This window comes from Cynocephalus volans, chromosome 15, assembly GCF_027409185.1.
Source record: "Cynocephalus volans isolate mCynVol1 chromosome 15, mCynVol1.pri, whole genome shotgun sequence".
Taxonomy (NCBI): Eukaryota; Metazoa; Chordata; class Mammalia; order Dermoptera; family Cynocephalidae; genus Cynocephalus; species Cynocephalus volans.
The window spans coordinates 83,383,090-83,408,447 of NC_084474.1; the positions used below are offsets into that span (position 1 = coordinate 83,383,090).

Sequence of the window (25,358 nt, forward strand, 5' to 3'; positions counted from 1 at the left end):
ATCAAAAAGCTAGAGTCATGGAATTGTAGATTGGGGGCGTCTTTTTTATAAGGACAGGAAGGAAACTAAAACACAATTTCTACCCTGGGCTTACAGTAGGTACATGCTTGTATCTTATATCTTATTTGTCCCCACAACCACCCTGGCAGGAAGCTATTAACGTGCTTATTTTGCAGATCAGGAAGCACAAAGGGTATCACAAGCAGCCTCACTTACGCTGTTAACTCTGTTGGAAACATATAAATCACCTACTTCTTTCTGATCAAGTTGAAGAGAGGATTTTATTAAGTCTCGGAGTGCAGTTAGCTGTTTCTTTTCTTCATCCTGGGTCTGTTTTATCTATGAAAGAAAAAAAATTACTTCTATAACTTATCATTTATGCTTTTAAGAGTAAAGTCTAATTTATCCAAATATGCTATTCTTAAAACAATTAATAATATCATTGGTTTTCTTATTAAAATCCTTCACACTGTATCTCGTTTTTGATCTGAGAAGCACAGTCTTCTCTTATGAAAAGTGAGTTTTGAAATTAGTAAACGTGGTTTCTTATTAAATAATACATCTACACTACACTAGACAATTAACTCTAATGTACCATTTTAAATGACGTTAACAAATAACACTGAGATCATTTGCTTCTGGTTTTTCAAATGGTGGTGGTGGAAATAACACAATATGATTAAATGCATCAGAAGAGAATCTTAAGAATGACTGGGATCCAAAAAGCCAATGCACATATGAAAATTTATACAGCATTACATGAAGGCAAGAGATTGGTGCTGCTTTTTTTAATCACTTGGAACTTAATCATGATCTGAACCATGTTAACTAGTAAAAGAAATCAGAAAAAATCACGGCCATGCATTTTTCGAGTTATATAAAAATATAAGGTATTTGTAACTCCAAAACCTTACTGGAAGCTATGCACTCATACTCATAATACATATACTTTTAATATTATTTGTTGCCAGTGGTTTGTAGGCAACAAGTTTGCCATTTCTACATATGCTCTTAGTTTTATTTTTTAAAAAGTTTTCCTTTTGATTTCCTATTATAAAGCAAAACTTAGATACAAAAAAAAAGAGAGAAAATATAAAACAAGCAAAAAAAAAAAAAAAAAAAAAATCTATAAACCTGCCTACTCAGTAACTTGATTTTTATCCTTCCAGGATCAAACATTCTTTCTGCAATAGCTAACCAAAGGGCATTCAAACGAGATGCTACTGAACCCTGAATGGGAATTCAAATGCATGTATTTTATGAAGAACTTACATTATATAAATCAGCAGCCAGCTTTTCAATGTACTGTTTCAATTTATCAGCTGTTTTCAAGCCATCTTGAAAGAAACTGTAATGGAAAACATCGGAAATTTACTAGCAGTATAAAAAAGAAAGGAACTAGAATTACCTGCAAAATCTGAAAATACCCACATACATATATATGTATTTACTCTCTACCCACTTATCTATATAAAACAGTTATAAAATTAATTTTAGTATTTCATAAGGATGTACCAACAAATTATAGCTATCATTTGGTATCTGACAGAAGATACCACATAGACCCAGCAAATTACAGCTTCAGTACCAACACAGTGATTTCACAATATGTATACCTGTCTATGTGTAGAACAATTCCTCCTGGTTGTGCCATGTGTGAATTCAAGAGGACAGAAAGACACATTAACCAGTGGAATATCATGACGTCAAACTGGACACTTAAACAAGGAAAGGTTTAACTACAGATGAAGGAAAGAGGAAAGTCGGAATTTATTTAGTTCCTCAAAGATCACTGTATTCCAACACATACTTGAAATACATGACTTCAAAGCAATGGATTTGGAAAGTTTTATCCTACCATATATAAAAAAAAAGACTACATTATTTCACCTGAGTAATAATGAGAGCTAACATCTGTGAAGCATTTATCACATGCGCAGCACTGCAATAAGCACTTTACATGAGTGATTTATTCAACCCTAATGTATTAAGCACTTCGATCTCATCTCCACCTTTCAGAAGGGTAAGCTGAGGTGCAGAGTGAGTATATAACTTGCTCAAGTTGCTCACACAACTAGTAAGTGGCAGAGCTGGGGTCCAATCTACCTTTTTCTGAAACCATGCTCTTAACTAGCAAGTGAAGAGACTTGTCTCAGATGAAACACTCCCACTCAGGAGCCCAGCCTATAACATCAATTTAGAGAAACATACAATAAACCTTAGGAACTGGTGTTTAGATTTTCCTTTTGGAAGCTTCTCTAACCATGCCCCCACAGCAGATTATTTGTCAATACACTTTGTTCTGCTGTCTCTCCATAAGGATGAGGAGCCTGAGGATGAGGACTGTCTCTTCTTCATATCACAGTGGCCCCAGCACAAAGCAGATGATCAGTAAATGACTATGCATGAAGCAGTATCAAAAAATTTTAAGGCCTATGTTGGGATCCTTATTTTGTTTTAAGCTTAATACGTACATACAATATCACCAATACATTCTACCAGAACTGGCCTTCGGAGTGATTAGTGAGACCCTACATGTTCCAACAGTCTTTAAGGTTAACATCTTTGACAGAGAACCTTACTAAAATTAAGGAAGAGAAACTATTTCAGAAAGTCTTTCAGCAATGAGGATGAGAGGAAAGAGAACTTTTTAGCTAACCATTTAACTGGAAAACACATTTAAACCTTCATTTTCCTAACACTGAGGTTTTCATTATTGCCTATATGGATGCAAGTTGAACTTCTCTATACAGAATTAAAAGTTTTATATTTATCCACGTGGTAACATGTATCAGGACTTCATTCCTTTTTATGTCTGAACAACACTCCATTGTATGGATATACCACATTTTGTTTAATCTTTCATCAGTTGATGGATATCTAGGTGTTTCCAAATTCTGGCTATTGTGAATAACTGCTGCTACGTATATCCATGCACACATTTTTATTTTAAATACCATTTTCAATTTTCTTGCATATATACCTAGGACTGGAATTCCTGGAGTCATATGACAAATCTATTTGTAACTTTTTGGGAAGTTGCCAAACTGTTTTTCAAAGCAGTTTTGTTCCATTTCTAAATCCCTGTCAGCAATGCATGGGATATCAATTTCTTCACATCCTCACCAAGACTTTTTATTTTCCATTTTTGTTTGTTTTTAAAATTATAGCTGTCAAGTGGATGTGAATATGGATGTGGTTTTGATTTACATTTCCCTAATGACTAATGATGGTGAACATCTTTTAATGTTTTTTTTTTTGGCCATTTGTATACCTTTTTTCAGAAATGGCTAGTCGAATTCTTTGACTATTTTAAAGACTGGGTTATCTTTCTGTTGTTGAGTTCTTTATATATTCTGCATACTAGGCCCCATCAGATAAATGATTTGTAAATATTTTCTCCTATTCTGTAGGTTGTCTTTTCACTTTCCTGATTGTATCCTAAAACTAAAGTTTTTAATTTTGAAGTCCAATTTATGTATTTTTTTCCTTTGGTTTCTTGTGCTTACTTTGTTCTGACTCAAACTTATTGCATAACTATTAAATGAATGAATGTGACTTTGGACCAGTTAATACTTTCTGAGCTAAAATTTCCTGATTGTTGTGAATATTAAATGAGAAAACACACGTAAAGAACTTTTGCAGGGTCTATAAGATAAGCTCTCTGTAAATATTAGCTATTATTATCTGTAAGATAATGTTTGTAAATGCTCTTGACTCTGCAGATTGTAATGATACTTGGTAGGTGGTAAAAGAAATGGGTCAGAAGGAACATAATATGTTTGTTTTGAAAGCAGCATGTTACTGACAATGTTCATGTTTGAAAGTGAGCAGTGGGCCGAGCCCGTGGCGCACTCGGGAGAGTGTGGTGCTGGGAGCGCGGCGACGATCCTGCCGCGGGTTCGGATCCTATATAGGAATGGCCAGTGCACTCACTGGCTGAGTGCCGGTCACGAAAAAGGCAAAAAAAAAAAAAAGAAAGTGAGCAGTAATTAGTGTGGATGAGTTGAAACAGGTAAGTTCTCTTCTTCTCCATTTATTTTTCCATTGTAGTAGGTGTATCCATACTGAAGTGCTACAACTAAACAAGGTATCACCAGAGCAAATTCACTGTTAAGTACCAGATGACTTTGTACTGACAATCATTCCAGGAATGGAAATAAGTAAATGCTTTTTTTTTTTTTTTTTTTTTTTTTTAACACAAATCTAGGTATAGAATGTTTTACGGGTCCACAACATGTCTATTACGAGTTTTGAGGGACTGACTGAAGTACGAAAGAATAAAAATAGTCATTGAAAGAAAACTACCCTGGCTGCTTGTTGTGATGGAGTTCTTGGAGTTCAACCATGGGGCAACTTAGAGGTGAATCTCATTATAACCCAGTTCTACTACTTGATGTCTTGGAACATATCTCCCCACGGGAGGTTTTCATTACTGTGTAGGGTTTCCTTCTGATGATCTCTCCTAGGGGGAGACTATTCTGCCACATACCAATAACCAATCGAAGTCATTCCCCAAGTTCAATTCCAACTACCACCACCTCCTTCAAGATGCTACCACTTCCTCCTCATTCTTCCTGGCCAGGAATCTCTCCCCTTCTCTTGATGCTCCATGGTACCAGTCACTGTCTAGCCCCATTATGATTATTGATGAACCTGACTTATTTCCTGTACCAGACAATTAACTCCTGAGGGGAGAAGTTTTATCTCTACCCCGGAACCTAGCAAAGTACTTGGCCATTGGTAGGAGATTAATAAATATATGTGGAAAATAAAAAGGCAAAAAATAAAACAATAAAGGGAGGATACATTAGCTGTATAAGTTAGAGTTGCTCTTCTTTTCACCTTTACTAACAAAGGCTAATATATGTATAGTTTACAAAGCACCTTATGTCTTGGGAAACTCATATTTGTGTAGGTCAAACACCCTTCACAGACTTAGAGATTTTAAGACAAAAGGATACTTCTAAAATCAGGTGAAATCAGATTTGTTGCCAAAGTGTTATAATTCAGAAGACTAAGATATTCCTTTATTTCTATAAGAGTTTCAAAGCAATTAACTATTTCTAGGAAAACTGAAATTGATGAAAGATAGAAAAAATTCCACCCAAAACTAAAATCATTGACCACCACAACACATTTCAACATTTTACAAGCACCCAACCATACTAAGAAGCCAAAAGCTAGTCCAGGTTTTCAGTAGTCCAGGTCTTCAAGTTACTTTATAAACATGAAAACTATTTTCACTTCATATTATTTCTATTTTTAAAACACATTTATACAAGGTAGAATTTACTTTGAAAAGAGGAAAAAAATAAATCAAATTTACGTAAATAACAATTTGACCATTAAAAAGCTTTTCCTGAAGAGAAATATACTGGCTATAAAAATAGATGAAATTATTTTTAATGCCGCTTAGAATCATCACAGTCGTCAACACATATAATGTTTCAGGCACCAGGCTAAACACTCCATAAGCATTATCTTATTGCATTCTCACATATGCACATAAACCCTGAAGTGGGTGCTGCGAACCTTACCCCAGTATGACAGCTGAGGATAATGAGGTTTAGTGAAGTATATTTTAGAGACTACAAGGCCATCAGTTGCAGAGACAGAATTTGAACTCATCTATTTGCCTAACTCAAGCCTTGGGCTTTTCCCATAATATTAATGCTGATCTCCTTAAATGTTTCAGTTGAATACAAAAATCTTCCTAGATATAACATTATTAAAAGGAATAAGAGAGATCAAAGGAAATTATGCATTTCACTTTTTGGAGAGCTTGTATTTCTTCTATTTACAAATATAAGATCTGTCTGGAACACTTGGTCCTTGCACTATTTTCTCTATAACTGCCACCAATTAATACAGACTTTAATAATAACTGGCACATTTTCACACAAAGACTCTACTAGAAAACCTATGAAAGTCAACCTAATAAGTAAACAAGAAGTAAATAAACAAATGTCGTGCCACAGAATCACAAACCAAAAAAAAAAGGTAGCCCTGCAATGTAAGTAAACAAAAACATTACCAGTGTAGAACAATGGATGTCTCTCAAAATATACACCTATTACATAGAAATTCATGTATATTTAAATGTGAAGTAGTCTTATGTACAAAGTATTTAATTCCATTTAATTTAGATGATGGGGGAAAAACCCCCCAAAACTCCAGGTTTGGTATAGTGCAAATGATCCAATAGTTAAAAGGTCAAATAACAGAGGAGGGGAGGGGGTCACCGGAAAGACCTCTTTAGTTACAGGTGCTCATGTATCTGTAATAAGAGCTTTGCAGGCTGTGAAGGTTAGCATTTGTAAGAGAGCATTTTCAAGTCACCAATTAGTTGCCCTAATTTGAACTACTGATTTATATTAAAAACTGAAGATGGAAGACAATACTATTTCTTATACATTTAGCCCATTATAGAAGGTCATTATATCACTACATACAGTCACCAGATGAAGAAAAGCAAGAGAATTAAGAAAACCACTTTAGTGATGGGGACATTACTTGGGCTAATAATAATAATTGCAACATTCTACTTACTTGCACTGTGCGTGATAATACTTTATAAGATTCTGCAGCAGATCCACACCCTTTTTGGTCTTGATTTCATTAACTTTAATGAGATACTGTGGAAATAAAACAGAATTTTATGGGATAATTTCAGACAGGGTTCTTCATTCATGGGTTCAGGTGGCAGAACAACATTGGTGAATCTGCACAAGTTAATGAACCTTGGGTGGACTTTAGACAATATGAACTTAGGGAATGCTGAATTAGCACAGTCACAAAGTGTACAAAACAAATTATTAGTTTGAGTGTTAGCATTTTATAAATTCTTACAATTAGTTTACTAGACAAGCAGAAATAAAACACAGCAAAACATTGTAGAATAACTCATTATTTCCCCTTGGTGCAATGGATCTCAAACATGAAAACCTAAAAGACAGACTGTTCTTTGCAGAAAACAAGTAGAACAGCATTCCCTTCAAGGAATTTGCCATAAGATATTGAAACTTTTAGATCAAGCAGGTGAATCAGAAAGAAGTTTTGCTACTTAAAAATAAAAAAATAAAAATAACCCATTATTAATTTGTGCAGTTAACTACTCATTCTGATTTTCACTGCTGGCCAAGATTTTCTATTGACATTGTTTGCTTCTTGCTCACTTGTGTTATTTGTGAGTGTTCATGAGCAGACAAGTTCAAGGAGCCAAATGTTTATGAGCAAGAATAAAAAAGAAAATTTAGGAGAGAAAAACTTAAAATTAAAAAAAATTCTCCATATTAACATTTTCTGAAAACTGCAAAAGGAACTCCATTACTCAATAGCAGTATCAGAACAGGCTGGTCTCTAGGGCAAGGAGTGCTAGTGTTCAATGAGAATTCAGTTTGAGAGCCACTGCTCTGAGTTTTAAGCAGCATGCTTTTCATTACATTTTTCATAAACTCAGACTTTCTTCATGACTACTTCATTTAGCTTTCATTCAAAGTGGACAAATGGTTAAAAAAAAAAACAAAAAACATGCTCTAAACTTGTACCCGTAAAACTTAATATTCATCAGTGTTATCCCTCACCAAATTTCTTTCTCCCCATGATCACTCACAAGCAACATTAAGGTTCTCACCACAGAATCCTGTTTTGGCTTAAAAAGCCCCATAGGACCAAGGCTCAAAATATGAGACAACAGTGCAATGGTGGGTCCCAAAAGGCTTGGAGAAAAATGGAGATTAGAATCCTTAAGTAACAGTCCTCTTCTAATCGAACACAGTCTGCCTTTAAGCACAGACTGCTGACTAGCAGGAGATGTATACAGTTATTAAACTCCTAGGCAAATGATGGAAAAGTCCATTCTTACTTCGCACATTTGGAGTTGAAAGAGACGCCTTTCCTTCTCCATTTCTTCTGCAATTTCAGCTCCTGTTATCTCTGTGCGAATCATTCCATGCTGTTTTGCATGCTCTCTTTTCTCCTTCTCAATTTTTGTACTGTAATTGAAGCAGATGTCATTCTTTAAAAAAACACACCCACTCATGTACAACACCAAAGATGGACCCTAATGTAAACGATGGACTCTGGGTGATAGAGGCATGTCAACATAAGTTCATCAGTTGTATCAAATGTACCACTCTGATGGTGGTCAGTGATAACGAGGAAGGCTATGTATGTGTGGAGGCAGGGGAACATGGGAAATCTCTGTACCTTCTGCTCAAAAAGAAAGTCTATTAAAAAACAAACCATAGTAATGTCTTTCCTTTTAATGAAAGCCACTGATTATTTCTTAATTACTAAAGTTAAGAGGAAAAATTCTTAAGTTGGCAGAATCAATCAGAAGTAAAAACCTAATCAAGGAGAACAAACACAATGCATAGACTTTCGTCTACGAAAATTTTTACGTTTTAACTTTGATCTTACACTTGATGAACTCATATAAATTTTCTTAAATTTTGGTTAGCATGAAAAATTTTTGATCATTTACCAATTCTTGGGTAAAGCACTTTATGATTAAAAAGAATCATAAAGTAGGAGATCTGAGGCTTTTCTTGATTACTGATAGACTGTGAGACTTACCATCATTTCAAGACAATTAAAGTATATAATGGGTCTTTGAGAGTATGCACAAAATTAAAGATAATTTCCAATATTCCTCTAAACTTGGGCTATTTTCACATCCCAATAACACATTTTAATCATTCAACCACTTGGTAGTAGATTGTACAAAATAAGGATTGGGAGAAACCCCCGTGTATAATTTGGAATCCTGTGAAAATGTTTTTCAGTTGGAGGTGGGGGGGCGGTGAGAGTGGGGGTTAGGGGTGAACCAGGGAAAGAAGATGGAAGGCCCACATTAAACCTATATAGTACCTGAAGCTAATGTTTGGCTATGATAGACAATACTCTGGTAATAATACCTAATACCAGTGGTCACAGGCCTCTTTCCAAAAATCCATTTAACTTGACAATGGATGCCTAATTTCAGAAACAGTCTGTAATTCCTAGTTGTAAATGCAAAGACTAATGGAGTTAACATTCAAGTTTTCCTTAGGTTGTGGTAGTGGTGGTGGTATGGGGAACCAAACCCCTTGTTTATATATAATCACAGTGGAAAATCAACCCAATGGAAAATCTACTACAAACCTAGTGGGGTTTCATTCTAATACCCTAATGATATATATATCTAAACAACTGTTTAATCATGCCACCATGGCAGTTAAAAAAGTATGATGGTGGGGATTTTATCAGAAGAAAAATAAATCTCAGCTCTTTCTCCAGTGACATGGTTAGAAAGAAAAGTGAGAAGCTATAGAAGCTTGAGAAAAAATATGGCAGATGGGCATAACTTAATAAAAATAGCCTTCTGGTTTACCATGGTGACTTGAACACCACTTGTGTTTATTTCTCTTCCTCCAGAGATCTCACAAAAATGATAGTAAAGGCACAAAAAAGTATAATCTCTCAAAGACAAGAAGAACGGAAGACAAAAAAGGATAAGAAAATTCAACAAATATTTCAAAGAATAGGACTGAAGAGAGAAGGAGTAAGAGAGACATGTACATCTCAAACTGTGAGGGCATTCTGTCTCTCGCTTCCAGAATGACACCATAAAAGACCACTTCAGGCAAGGGGCTGAAGGAACTCTTAAGGCTCCTGAAGACATACTTCAGAGACTGACATTTAGAATACTCTTAATAAAAGAACTGTCTGGACATCCTAAAACCTAAAACCTCAAAAGAAGGCTTGCTGCTTTCTTGTAAAATTCTGCTGAAGCACATGAACTTTCAATCATCCTTTGGGTGCCTTGCTCTGAAATATGAATGGGTGCCAATAACATTGAGTATAGCCTCCAAAATGAAAATGAGAGTGAGCAAAATAACAAAAGCTGGAAGACGGAAATGAACCAGAGGCAATAAGAAAACAGATAAAAATTTTACAAAATATCATCATATCCTCAAATTACATCTATAAAATAAGAAAAAGAAACTAAAAAGAGACAAAAAACCAAAAAACCCTGACCAAGCAAAAAGGGCTTTTAGAAAGATAAAATATGATAGCCAAAATAGAAAAGTCAACTGAAACAATGGGGAAAAAACACTTTAGAAATAACCTAAAATATAACACAAACAGACTGGGAAAAAAGATGAAAATTTTAAGAACAATCCAGGAAGCCCAACATTATATAATGAAGGATTCTAGAAAGAGAAAAAAAGAAAAAAACGGGAGGAATTACAAGAAAAGTTTAAGGACTGAACAACTACTAATTTTGAATAGAAAAACTGCAAACAGAACGCACACATCATGGCACATGATGACTCTCCATAAAACCTTGTACAGAGAGAACTTAATCTTTCCTAACTGAAGACAAATGAAACAATAACAAACAAAACCCCACCACACATCACATACAAATAAGCAGGAATCAGAAAGGCATCAGACTTTTTATTGGCAACAATGGAAATTAGGCAACAATGGCATAATGCCTTCAACATTTTGAGAGAAAATGATTATAAAATCAGGATTTTTATATTCATCCAAACTCTCATTCTGTGTGATGATAAGAATGAAGATATTTCTGGACATACAAAACCTGGAAATTTTACCTCCTTTAGAGCTGTTTCCTGGAAACTACTGGGGGTCATGGGCCAGCAAAATATAGTACTATCACAAAAAAGAGGAAGTAGATTTAAAAGTAAAGAGAGTCAAAGGGCAACCTCAGGATAACAGCTGTATTGCTGAGCTAAGTAGCTCTGGAAAAGGATTTCTTCAGGAGAGAAAGGAAGGAACTGACAGATAATTAATGATAATAAATATATAATCATTATAATAATATATATAATGTATTTTCTAAACAGAAATATTATTGATAGGTGTCTGACATCTGTTGGAGGCGGATGATAAAAATTCACAAGATTCATATAGTACAAAACAAATAAAAAATGAGGCAATTACATCATTTAAAAATGCAAAAAATTGTATTATAATAAAAATTCAATCATAATACACCACTCAGATTAGCAATGAATATCATTACTCATAAAAATATAAACACTGACAACTGGCTTAACCAAAAATTGTTTTATCAACCATACTGGATGAACATGGGTGGGAAAGTGATGAGATGGTTGTGCAAGGTGGCTAAATCCACCATATATCATAAGTGAACTAAGAAATAAAAGCAAGAGAATACTGAAGAACACAGAGATAAACCAGGGAATAGGTAAAAGTTGGAAAAAGGAGAGGAACTAGCAGGATCAGGAGGGGTGGGCAGAGGACTGTTGTGTCTTCATAAGAAGCACACTCATTGCCTATTTAACATTCTCCCCTTTGTCATTTGTAAAGAACCCTGTATCATCAGGCACAGCACAGACTCACTGAATCTAGATTTAGAGGACAATACAGACAAGTGATAAGTGCTATTAAGGGTACCTGATCCACCTTAGAATGCTTTGTATTCTATGATAAACTTCAACAACATTGAAGCCATTGTTACTCAGGGTTTCTATGATATGTTGTCAGAGTAAGTCTTAACCAATACAAGTACTACATGTTTCATTTTATATACATGCGTTATTTTGACCAAATAAAATCTGATTATTAAAAAACTTAATAGAAACTATTTATTGTGTGACTATCTTATGCTAGACACCGTGAGAACTGAGTCAATACATTATCTTACCTTGTCCTCAAAAAAACCTTGAAAAGGAGGTAATTCTTATATTATTTTACAAATAAGCATCATCAAAATTAATTATTCCTGGCTCAAGGTTGTAAAACTGGTAATGATTCCTAAGTCTGTGATCTTAACCATCACTGCCTCCTGAGTTCTAAATGGAAGACCACAGAAAACATCCATCCAGCCTTCTCAGTTATCAAAGCTGATAAATTAGCTTTTTGTGTAAGTCATTTTATTTTCTGTAACTTATAACCAAATGAGCCCTATCACATCAAATAGACAAATGCTTGTTCCTCCCCCCCCATTCTACTGTACTTCAGCAAGAAAGGTTTATCTCAGGAAAATAATTTGTTGACAAGGATTTATTACAAACAAAACAAAACAAAAACAAAACCTTCCTTTGTAAAGTCCTAAAATCAGGACCCATTAAACTCACTATTCCTGCTATACATTTCCAGATCTAGATAATTCCTTTATTAATTCAATAAATATTCACATAGTGCACAAATTATGTGCCAAAGACTCTGTTAGGCAGTGGGAGATTAACACCATACATAAGAACAACATAGTTGCTGCTCTCACCAAGTTTAGATTCTGGAGGATAATACAGACAAATGAACAGCCAGACACGGTCATATATCATGTGAGAGAAGTGCATTGAAGGGGACCTGGACCACCTTAGAATGCTTTACAGTCTATGATATTCATAATACTGACCACCACATACTTCAAGGTCTTCAATAAACACATAGACTTTATATATATATATATATATATAAATACATTTATACCATCTAATATTGGTACAACTTTGGTTGATAATGCACATATTAACATATGTTTTGTTGTCCCTCTGTACTAAAATGGAGACATACTCTGTAACAAGTCTAGAGCGAGGTTTTTTCTCCTCCCTTTGTGGACTCGCCCCTCCCATTTTTAAGTACCTGGTTCTATTCCATCCCAAGTGTGTGCACAGTTGCCTCTTGACTGGGACAGTACTTAGTTCACAAGTGTGAGTATTCATGACCCACTTTTCATACAGACACATGGCCCACAGCATTCTTTTACATCAGTTGGCCAATTTTAGAGCCCTTCTGTTCTCAGCTACTTTTATAATTGTCAATACACAAAACTATTACTAAGGCAGCAAGTCCCCAACAATGCACTTATTACATAAGCAATTACAAAAGTAGTTTGGGAAAAACGTATTTTATCTTGAATATTTTTCTTTTGCTTCTGTTTTCATTCTGCTGCTATTGCTGACTACAGAAATGTTTTTATTCTCTTATGTTTACAGTTACCCAAGTTTACAGCCAGGATTTTTATTAAAGGCGTTAAAATATATTATCTCTTCCCACCCTGCCACCTGGTATTACAAATGTCTCGGAGTAATAATAATAAAGGAACATGGCATGAGTACAGTATAAAGATGAGCCAGGCACCACACAAAGTTCTTATCTCCCTAATCCCTCACAATAACCCCACAAGGTAGGTGGTCTGACAACAGTGCCCATACTAGGCTACTCAGGCTCACTTATAATCTTTATAACCTTCTGCAAGCCCCTTGGGCTCTCCAGGCTTCAGTTTCCCTGATACATAAAAAGAGAGTGAAAGATGTATAGATACAAGGGTACTTCAAAAAGTTCATGGAAAAATTCGTATTACCTTTTAATTCTATTTTTCCGCAGACTTTCTGAAGTACCCTCATGGTTGCTGTGAGGAGGTCACGCACGTAAAAAACACTTGGCACAGATGCTGGCAGGCAGATGTCACAAACATTGCCTATTACTTTTCTTATTTCCCAATTGTTATACTATGCAGAGACGTAAATGGTCCATAGTTACAGGCTAACTATAATAAAAGTTGCAGCAGTCACAGATCTACAACTTGATAGTCAATACCAGCAGCCATAAATGCAAAGTTGACAGTAAAAGTTTCTCTCACCCTAGACAACTAGCACAGGAAATGTAATCACTTTTACTTAGGTCAGCATGCCCAACCTCTTAGCCCTTAATAAGGATATACTAAATTATTTTTGTTGAGAAGATTATTAGTTAAGTGCTCTCTCTGTCCTTTCTCCAGTTACTTTTTCTTATGAAACTCATAACAATATAATAAAACCAAACCAAACAAAAACAAACCAAAAAAACACTTACAACTTTGTCTCGTAATCTTTCCAGGCTTTGTCAAATGGCTTCTTGAGATCCTTAGAAAAGAGAAAATAAAATTGAAATTGCATTTACTTTTGTTTAAAATTAATAAATAATTTTGAAATAACATTAGCAAAAATGACTTCCTTTGTAGGACACTCAAAACTTTACAAGACACTTTCTTTTTTTTTTTGTCTATTTCGTGACCGGCACTCAGCCTGTGAGTGCACCAGCCATTCCTATATAGGATCTGAACCCGCGGCGGGAGCGTCGCTGCGCTCCCAGCGCTAAACTTTACAAGACACTTTCATGCACACTATACCATTTATTACACATCAGTAGCTTGAGGGAGGTAGGAGGGGTGAGTGCTCCTGGTCATGTTCATGAAGCAGGACCCAGAGGTTCTGAGAGAGGCTGGGCCCACAGCAGTCACATGGGTGGAGGAAGACTCGGGTTAGGTTCTTTCTCCCACTCACTTAGGCTCTCAATCTCCCTGAAAATGTCTAATCTCGTTCCTCTGTCAATACTATTATGTGAAGCATCACATCTTTTCCAATGATCATTTTCCAAGAACATTTTTTACGCTCAGAGTGCCTTTCAAATACAAGCACTACTATGATCTTAAAAGAGAGAAAAAAAAATCAATCTTTGTAAGTTAAAGTGAAAATCAAATTTCTGAACACTTACTCCTTTGACTCCCTTTAGGTCTCCTTTTAACAAAGAATCCAAGGTGAAGATCACATTGTGGCTCAGACCCTGGAGCTGAAAAGCAAAGCAAGGGAAAGATGGGAGACAGTTAAGCAAGAAAATGCACATAGAACAATGAAACCAGCTACTGTTGACTGAGCATTTTCCACACACCAGGCTCTGCTGAATGGCTTTATGTGCTTCATCTCATTAAACCTGCACAACACCTCCATGGGTTAGGCAGCACAATCACCCTCACTTCGTGGCTGTAGAAAAGGAGACAGAGGTGGAGTCACTTGTGCAGAACCACACAGCACTTGAGTGGAGAGCTGTGATTTGACTCCAGAGCTTGCGTTCTTAAGTACTATGCTATAGTATATGTACACGTGTATAAATAATTCCTAAAATCATTTCAGCACTTTCATTGCCACCTTAATTTGTTTTTTATTCATTGTTCACTGTGTACATCTTTTATTGTATCTTTCTCATATGAAGAAAACTTTAAGCTGAGTAACTTAAGGTAATACCCATTACGTTCCTTTTCAGTTTACAAATTGCTTCCAAATACAGGATGGCTTTTGATCCTCATGACACCCCGGTTTACTAGGCAGGGCAGATATTTTTTTTTTTTTACATAAAGGGAACCAAATTCATGTGCCACCTTAATTTGGATCTTAATTTGACTTTTGTTCAACTGCTTCTGTCAGAGTAAGGAGGGGACTACACAACTGGCTTTTACCATTTCCTTTTTATATTCCTTTATAGCATGTACCATTATCTGAAATTACTGTTTGTTTATATGTGTATTCTGTCTCCTCTACCAGAAAATAAGCTCAATGAGGGCATGAACCTTGACTGTTCTGTTCACAGCTGTATCCTCAGGGCCTAGACTCCATTAAAAAGTCAAGATATTTGAGAAGTGCAATCTACACCTGTAGAGTAGATATTTTTCACTGCTTTGAGGTAGTGGCCTGGGTCTTCTTGATTTTAAGATGGTATAAAGAGGGATCTACAAAGATGAAGGAGATGGATCTGCTATCCAGCTGGAGAGAAGAGTGGCAGAGAAACCAAGGGAGGGATGGTCCAGTATGAAAATAATAAGCAAAAAAAGGACTGAGAAGAGTTTATAATACAGTCTGTCTTCAAGGAGACCCCTAGTGATCTTGATGAAATCAGTTTTGGTAGTGCAGAAACCACGACTACAGGGACCTGCAGATCCAGATTAGAGATGGAAAAGTTTGTGGGTCCCCTCACTCAAGAAATAATCTTACAAACAAGTAGGTGTATTCATCTGTCAGTCTTTCCATCTGGTTGTCCTATTCGTTTGTCTGTCCATCCATCATTTATTTACCCAATATCTACTCTGTGCCACACTCTATGCTAGGAGCTGGATGAGCAAAGATGAATACGAGGGCACTTCAAAAAGTTCATGGAAAGATTTGTATTATCTTTAAACTCTGTATTTTCATTAACTTTTTGAAGTATTCTCATAAAACACTGTTTCTACCTTTAGAGAGTCCATATTCTTGGGACAGAGGCACTTAGGATGCAGCCAACTCTACTACATTATGTTACTACAGGGGCCGGCCCGTGGCTCACTCAGGAGAGTGTGGTGCTGATAACACCAAGGCCATGGGTTCGGATCCCGTATAGGGATGGCCGGTTAGCTCACTGGGTGAGCGTGGTGCTGACATTATGTTACTACATGCTGTAGTACAGGCAGAGGGAGAGAGCGGTGTGAAAAGGACCAGTGCTGACACTGGAGGACTTTGTGTGTGATCCTCTTCCCCACATCTGTAAAGTGGGATATTATAACCTATTATGAGCAACTGTTGTGAAGATGGAATCAGTTAATATACACGAAAAGTGCTAGCTTATTCTCCCATACCTTGGAAGTGCTGAATACACATTTATTTTTAAAATGCTATGAGTTGTTAAATATGGTATATGTGATTTTGCTACGATTCATAAAGAAAAACAGCCTGGCTGGCAGGCCAGAGGGCTACAGATTGAGTCTACGTTCTGTGAGGGTCTACGATATTGGTTCTTGCAGAGTGGGGCAAAAAAACTTGGATATTATAACTGTTTGTGGCCCTCCAAATGGCCACAGTATATAAACTGATACAGCTTATATAAAAATTTTTAGAGGGAAAAAATGTCTAAAAAGGCTCTTGGGGGAAAGGAGGAAGGTTGTGGGTAATGAAAAAAAACCAAAAAATAAAAAACAAAGAAAGGTTCAAAACACTGGCCTTGGGTGTGAGAGGGAAGAAATAAAGATTAATAGGACTCATCCTCTACCTTAGATGGACAGCTGGAATAATATTTTGCTCTGAGTCCTCAAGTTCCTTCCTGGAGTACAGATCCCCAGCATCTCCCTATCCTGTGGGTTTTAGGAATTTGTGTACATGGTAGATAAATGAGGTTGGGGCCTAACCCACTTACCACTAATCAATCTACCTTTGCTCTGTTCATGGAGATCCTTACATTACTTTTCTTCAAAACACTTATCAACCCTAACCATTTGTATATGGTGTTTCCTTATTTGCTTGCTGTCTGTCTCCCCAATTTGAATGCAAGCTCGTTGAGAGTGGAGTTTGTATGTTCACTGCTGTACTCCCAGAACTTAGAATTCTGCCTAGCACAGAGGAGGTACTCAAGAAATACTGTCGAAGAAATAACATACAGAATCATGTGTGTACAAGGTTCTTCTCTACAGGGCTATTTATACTGATGGAAACTTAAGTGCCTATCGATAGGGGACTGGCTAAACAAACTGTGAACCTCCTAAACAACAGCCAAAGAAATCAGAAAAGTCTTTATGCCTAACTTTGGAAATATCTTCAAAGATAAATTTTTATATGATACAAGTAAGGTATAAAACAGTACTTATGATGTGCAAGAATTTGAATAGGAAAAGGAAAAAATGACTACGCTTAAATTATTTCTGAAAGAATACACAGTAATCTGATACCAGTTCCCTTTAGAGATGAAACTGGGCAAAGGGACAAGCTAGGAGATATTTTGCACTTAAAAAAAAGTAACATGTAATCTTATTTATTCAAAAAAAGTCAAAATTTTAAAACAAAAAGGAAAAGACAGTGATAAATGCTTTTTAACTTTTAGTCCTAAATTACAGTTTTCATCAATGCCTCAAATCTTTTGTAAAATGAAGGTGGAAAAAAATAAAAAGAATACATTAATGTTACTGCCACCTTGATCTGAAGGCTGTATTACAATATAACAACAATAAAAGTGTCATGAAACTCTGTGGTTAGTACTGAATGTGAGGGTTGTTCCAAAGAAAAGTCCCTGAAAAACTATGCAGTGACCACGTAACGAACACACACAGTAACTTTTTAATGTTGTCATCATGGTTAGGCATGGGGGTTGGGGTGGGAGTGTAGTTGCTTCGATGGAAAACCCCAAGAATTAAGAACTCCTTTGTGGTTGTCTACACACGTACTCTGGGGGGATGATAAGAAACCAAGAAGGCAAAACATTGTGTATTACAAATTAAGAATTTTCCTAGTGACTAGCCTATGAAAAGGCCACAGGAAAAAAACTTAAAATTTACAAACTCTTTCCAACTCACTTCCCAAGAAAAAGTAGGTTAATTAAAAAAATGGCAAAGATTATCTTAAGTGACAAGTGAATACTAACTGTGTGCCAAGATAATGATACAGAGAGCAGTCAAAGAGAAAGTAGACCAATCTCAAGGGGAGGAAACTTTCAGGAAATATTTAAAGGGGCAAAACAAAATTTCCTCTCCTGGAGATCTCTGAAGAAAACTTGTTCTCTCAGATATTTCAGGGTATTGCTCTGGGACAGAGATGGATTACATGACTTCACAGTCATGGGAATCTATAATTTTTCTGTATTTTTATTTTCTAGTTCTTTCAGAAACCCTTTTCATGGCCTGAGCAAGAGTTTTGCAAATGGATGTGTAACGAAGTCATCTCTACAGGCTATTACAATGAAGCCAACATAAAACAATAATAATAGGGTAGATAAACTTCGTGTATCACCTTCATTATCTTAAACAGATTTTTTAAAAAGCCTTTCAAGTAGTCTATTATATAATTATTTCCCATTCATTTTTTTACTAAGATTCTACTGATTACTTCCATTTATTCAACTTCCAAGTCATTTCCTTTCCTTGAATAATACAGGTGTACAGGTGAATTAATGCTAAATTCCTTAACATGATTAAGTCTACAGAAGTTAAAGAGTATGTTTTTAAAAGTACATCTTTTTTTGTTTTATTAAGCAAACACAAGAAAAATCATTTCAGGAATGATGTTTAAGTACGGTAAACATACTTGCTTTCCACACAAATTGCTGTTTAAATTTCTTTCCTCACAAAAGGGATATTTTTCCTGTCAATACATACATCAAGCCCAACTAGAAATTTGGAATAAATCAGACAGAGAGACACTGAGGTCTATCCTTTCATTATGCAAAGGAACTTATTTAAGCAAATAATTGTAATTAATATTGGCTTTCATAAAAATAGACACTTATTCTTTACAATTGCTTCAACACTGTCAGATGTACAAATATCCTCCATAATCCCAGCCACTGGAGATGACTTCATAAACAGCTTTCCCTCTCTGTATATAAACAAACATATATCTTCTGCCCCCCCCCCTTTTGCCCCTTTATAGTTTTATCACAAAAAGAAATGATCTCATGTATTTGTTTACTGATTGACTGCCTGTCTTTCCTCACTTAGAAGGCATGCTTCTTAAGGGGAGGCCCCTTATCTATTTCATGCACTAATGGACGAGATCCCAAAGCAGGAGTCAAGAAGTGGCTGTAGGTCACACTGTACCATACTTTCTGGCTTGCCTGAATATTGCCCAACTCCATTTTGAGCCCCTCCATGGGGTGTAGGGTAAGTGTACCTAAAGGCACCTGAAAGGCTGTGCGGCCTACTGGAGCAGCCAACTGGCAGAAAGGCAGTGAGTCAGCAGTGCCTCGTTTTCTTGCCTCTGAGAGAAGCAGAGCACAGCACAGCTCTACAAATGGTACCTCCACAACACCTACTGGCACATAAGACTGTATTAATTAATGAGAACATAATTTGCTTGCTTTGTTATCTTGCATTAATTCTGAATTCTCTTTCCACTGCCCATTGGTCCTCTCTCTCTCCTTCCCCTCTACAGAAGGAAACAGTTTCTCTGAGAAAAGGGTTAATACAAATCTGCTGACTTGCTCAACACATTGGAAAATCCAATTAAAATAATGAGCCAGCTCCCAGCAGTTAAGTCAGCGATTCCCTGGTATAAGTTAGGTATTCTATCTAGTTCATTACCTCCTTCATGCCCTAGACAGTTATTTACCACCTTGAAGCTATTTAAAACTGGTGCCTTGTCATTAGGCTGCTTTCCAGAGTATTAAGATACAGAGGAAAGAAGCCTATGCCAGCGTGAGTGGATCGAGGCAGAACTGATACCAATGAAGTTCCACTTTGTACCAGGCCACAGAGGTGGCTGCTTTTACATAGTCTCATCAGCTGCTCCAAAACTGTACAAATTATGGGGGCCGGCCCGTGGCTCACTCGGGAGAGTGTGGTGCTGATAACACCAAGGCCACGGGTTCGGATCCCATATAGGGATGGCCGGTTCGCTCACTGGCTGAGCGTGGTGCTGACAACACCAAGTCAAGGGTTAAGATCCCCTTACCGGTCATCTTTTTAAAAAAAAAAAAAAAAAAAAAAAAACTGTACAAATTATTATTAAGAATCCTGTTCAAACATAAACCGCTAGTTAAGTGAAGGGATCAAACCACAAACCAGGTCTAACTCCAAAGCCAATGAACTATTTATAATACTATCTTCTTACTGATAACTATAATATACTATATACATGCAATGAACAGTTATTACCAGCCATTACTGACCTATTATAAAACTAAGATATTCTTTATGTGGTTTCATAGGCATTAAGGGGAAACAAGGAATATTTGCTCACAGGTTGAGGACACTTACAAATCCAAGACAGATGAGAGTTAATGCTTCCACCTCACCCACGACTTAGGGATTTCCAAGTTTACTCTCTACAGCTGCCAGAGTGCCCAGTGCTCACATGGTCAAGCAGGTGACATAGACATATACTTAGCTAGGTGTGTGCTTGAGCAAATCACTCAACCTTTTAGAGACCTGGTGTCCACACTTGTCAAGTGGGAATGATAGGACTAACTCCTTATGCTGTTTAGATTACATGAGACAAAGTCAGTGGATGCAAGTGCATGCAAAGTGCCTGACACAACACAGACTCTTAATAAAATGTAACTAGGTTTAATTTCACAGGATTCTTTATGCTGGAAAAGCTCAGCAGTAGTGGTGGAAAAACTATAATGACAGCAATTCAAGTACTAGAATATACTAGTGATAGAATTTTAGGTATTATTAAGGCCGGAAGAGGGGCTCCAAAATATCCTTTATATTGCACATTTTCTCTATTGGTAAGTCTCACAGTTCTTGTTTGCCTGCTTATTTTGCAAGGTAGTCTCTATAAACTGTAAGATGTGTCCCATTATACCATGTTCTAATCTAGGCAGAACAGCCTTGAATTAGGTTGTTTATTGTTTACTACAGAGGGTACCTGTGTTTAACGTATGTTGTCTAAAGTTAGTGCTCACAACTCTGTAACATGGTTCTTAGTCTCACTAGATTACTGAGGAAACAGGCTCAGAGAAGTTAAGTAACTTGCCCAAGGTCAAACAGTGAGTAAAGCAGATGGTTAGGCTATTAAGGTTTTTAAAGACTCGAAAGGCCATTCTCATTTCCTCTATGTCCTACGGTTACAGTGATCTTTTCAAGTGATTATCAGATCATATCACAATCCTCCTTAAAACCCATCATTGGCTTCCCACTGAACTGGATTCAAATCCTAACTCCCAGTTTAGGGATGACCCTGATAACCTGTCTCAAGCTCCTCTATCCATTCCCACTACACTTCAACACTTACTTAGGTTCTTGACCCATCGAGCTCTCTCCTCCTTTGCACATGCTTTACCATCTGTCTGGACCACTCTTCCTCCGGCTGTTAGCGAAAAGCCTTTCAGTCTCCATATCACTTCCTCAGTGGGGCCCTGACCATTCTATACAGGTCTCAACCAGTGTCAGAATAGGCTCACGTCCACAGAGTACTGCACTTTATAATTACTTGTCTTTTAGAGCAAAGCTTCTTGGAGGCAGGGGGTATGACTGCTTTGCCCACTGCTGTGTTATACTGAACTCCTAGCACAGTGTAGACATGCTATATACACTAAATAAAATGTTTGCTGATTTGAGTAATGGGTGAATGAAAGAATTCCTCTCCAAGGAGTGCTGTTCTGAGACCTTAAGTGTTACAGAATTTGAACCACTTTTCATCTTCCTGGATTGCTCAGCACCAGACTGGGCTGGGATGGGAGCATGGGTGGGACAGCAAGATTCAGGAGAGGGACAGAGGGATAGAACTGCTCTTAGGAGATCACTTGGGGTGACAGACCAAGGGTATCCCTCTCATCCAGTAGCTGTCAGGCTTTTTCCGACACTAGGGAAGAAAGGGTGGAGGTCAGACTTATTCTGAACTTGAATCTGCCTTCACCTGGCTATGAAAGTTTAGGTGGTCACTTTTCATTTCTGCCATCAATAAAGTGAGAGGTATCTAGAGTCACTGAAGTCTCTAAAGTACTGTATTGGTCCGTTTCTCTTGCTTATATTTATAAACAAAACGAAATTTATTTCTTACAGTTTCAGAGGATGGGAAGTCCAAAGTCCAGGGAACACATCTCGTGAGAGTCCTGGTGGTGGCAACAGTGACGGGAAAGTATCACATTGTGAAAATGGTGGAGCAGAGAGAGCCAAGACTAACCTCCTCATTCACTCTCTTTTTAAAGCCCTCAGAAACATGCCCATGACCACCATTTTTAATCCATTCATTATGGCATGGTCCTACAATCTAATCACCTCTTCAAGGCCTCATCTTTCAATTACCATAATAGGATCTCCCACCTTCAACAGTTAGAGTGGGAATTTAAGCTTCATTGGGGTTGAGGGAGGTAGAGCATCCAGTCTACAGCAAGTACCTTACAGTTATAATACTCTTACAAGCTTAAAATGAGCTAGTGAGTTACAAATGAACACAGTAGAAAAACACGTAGAACAACTAGGTGAAACAACTACAGGGAGATGCTCAAACTGCCTCAAGAGCAGGGCAGCCTTCATCTTCCACCCAACAAAGTAACAGAAACAACTAAATAATTCTGTGGTACAGCTGGAGAGTTAGAAATGTTAATTCATAATTCCTATCAAAACCCTAAATTTTTTGGTATAGTCCACAATGTCCACTACAAAATTTCAGGCATAGAATAAACATAACCTTTTGAAAAAGTCTGAAATAGCTCAAGAAAGTGGGCTTCTTAATTTGACTAGAGCAAGAGACTACGACTACTAGGGCCTTGGGCTATTAGGTAGTTTCCCCCATTTCCTAACTAACTCTTAAACTACAAGAAAGGAAAGAGAAATGAAAGTATGATAAGCTGAATCTATGCACTAATAAAGACCAGTATATAAATAATATATAATGAGATATGTAGAGATTTCAAACTATTATATTTTAGACAGTGAAAAATAGAAACAATGGACATGTTCAAAATAGGGGATTGGGTAAATAAATTATGGTGCAAACATAAGATGGGCATTCTACGCAGTTTTTGGAATGTGTCTGTGGGTGGGCAATACCTCTGGGTTCTGCAGATCTCTCTTCAGGGACTGCTAGTGGTAATGAGGGAGAGGACCCTGGCTCCCAACCCTGCCTCAACCAGGGCAGCTCTGCTTTAGGAGGCTGTGTGCTTACAACTGAGTGAAGGTTTTTAGACTACAGTATTTTACAAGACAGGAAAACATTTTCAAAATATGTAAATAAGTAGAAAACCAGGTTATAAAATAGTACTGTAGTATGAAGCCAATGTTACTAAAAAATTATATGACTAAAAAATACATGAGAATAAAAGATGTATTTACAGATAGCAAAAAGGTCAGGAAGATATAGATATATCAACCTCTTAACAGTGGATTGTAAGGTTACTTATCTTTATTTTATTTATTTTTTATTTTAATTTCTCAATATACATTGTAGTTGATTTTTGTGATGCTTTACCCATTCCACTTTCCCGCTCCTCTACATCTTATCTGTTCACTTGTCTTAACAAGTTCAAGGAATTGTTGTGTCTTCTTCCCCCACCACCCTTTAATGTGTGTTCACTTATTTATTTTTAGTATTTCTCTTTCTGTGCCTGAAGTGTTTCACTTAATATACTTTTCTGTAAGTCCACCCATGTTGTTGCGAATGGCGGTATTTCATTCTTCTTTATAGCAGAGTAGAATTCCATTGTGTAGATATACCATGGTTTCCTTATCCACTTATCTGATGATGAACATTTGGGCTCGTTCCAACTCTTGGCTATTGTAAATAGTGCTGCAATAAACATGGGAGTACAAGTATCCCTTTGACATGATGATTTACATTCCTCTGGGTATATTCCCAACAGTGGAATAGCTGGGTCATAGGGTAGATCTGTCTGTAATTGTTTGAGGAACCTCCATACCATTTTCCATAAAGGCTGCACCATTTTGCAGTCCCACCAACAGTGTATGAAAGTTCCTTCCTTTGAAACCTCGCATTTATCATTCTCAGTCTTTTAGATATTAGCCATCCTAACTGGAGTGAGATGGTATCTCAAAGTGGTTTTAATTTGCATTTCTCGAATGCTGAGTGATGTTTAGTATTTTTTCATGTGTCTGTTGGCCATTTGTATTTCTTCCTTTGAGAAATGCCTATTGAACTCCTTTGCCCATTTTTTAGTTGGTTTACTTGTTTTTTTGGTATACAGTTGTTTGAGTTCCTTGAATATTCTGGATATTAATCCTTTGTCAGATGTATATTTTGCAAATATTTTCTCCCACTCTGTGGGTTGTCTTTTCACTCTGTTGATCGTTTCTTTTGCTCTGCAGAAGCTTTTAAATTTGATATAATCCCACTTGTTTATTTTTCCTTTAGTTGCCTGTGCTTTTGGGGTCATATTCATGAAGTCTGTACCCACTCCTACTTCCTAGAGTGTTTCCCCTACGTTTTCTTTAAGGAGTTTTATTGTTTCAAGATGTATATTTAAGTCTTTAATTCATTCTGAGTTGATTTTGGTATATGGTGAGAAGTATGGGTCTTGCTTCATTCTCCTACATATGAATATCCAGTTTTCCTAGCACCATTTGTTGAAGAAGCAGTCTCTTCCCCAGTGTGTAGACTTGGTGCCTATGTCAAAGATCAGATAGCCGTAGGTGTATGGGTTGACTTCCGGGTTCTCTATTCTATTCCATTGATTCATGTGTCTGTTTTTATGCCAGCACCATGCTGTTTGGGTTATTATAGCTTTGTAGTATAGTTTAAAGTCAGGTAGTGTTATGCCTCCAGCTTTATTGTTTTTTGCTTAGAATTGCTTTGGCCATGCGTGGTCTTTTGTCATTCCATATAAATGTCAGGATAGTTTTTTCCATTTCTGAGGAAAATGTCATTGGAATTTTGATGTGGATTGCACTGAATCTGTAGACCACTTTGGTAATACGGACATTTTCACAATGTTAATTCTTACGATACAAGAGCACGGGATATCTTTCCATCTTCTTGTGTCCTCTTTTATTTCTCTCAACAGTGGTTTGTAGTTCTCTTCATAGAGATTTTTCACATCCTTGGTTAACTTCATTCCTAATTATTTTATTTTTTTGGTAGCTATTGTAAATGGGCAGGCTTTCTTGATTTCTTTCTCTGCATGTTCACTGTTGGAGTATAGAAATG

General features: G+C 36.7%; 1 protein-coding gene across 5 annotated transcripts in view; it reads right to left on the minus strand.

The window, feature by feature from the left end:
- The window catches only part of ASAP1 (ArfGAP with SH3 domain, ankyrin repeat and PH domain 1), a 365,857-nt gene that overhangs the window by 91,225 nt on the left and 249,274 nt on the right, over nt 1–25,358 (minus strand). For 2 of the 5 annotated variants that reach the window (XM_063079231.1, XM_063079235.1), the window contains exons 6-11: nt 14,518–14,592; nt 13,837–13,886; nt 7,868–7,997; nt 6,553–6,638; nt 1,273–1,348; nt 217–339 (exon numbers count right to left, since the gene is read on the minus strand). In XM_063079231.1, coding sequence (XP_062935301.1) covers nt 217–339; nt 1,273–1,348; nt 6,553–6,638; nt 7,868–7,997; nt 13,837–13,886; nt 14,518–14,592 — 540 coding nt within the window. Of the gene's footprint in view, nt 1–216; nt 340–1,272; nt 1,349–6,552; nt 6,639–7,636; nt 7,716–7,867; nt 7,998–13,836; nt 13,887–14,517; nt 14,593–25,358 lie in introns of those variants that run through there. The other 3 variants (XM_063079232.1, XM_063079234.1, XM_063079233.1) reach the window with 3 other exon arrangements.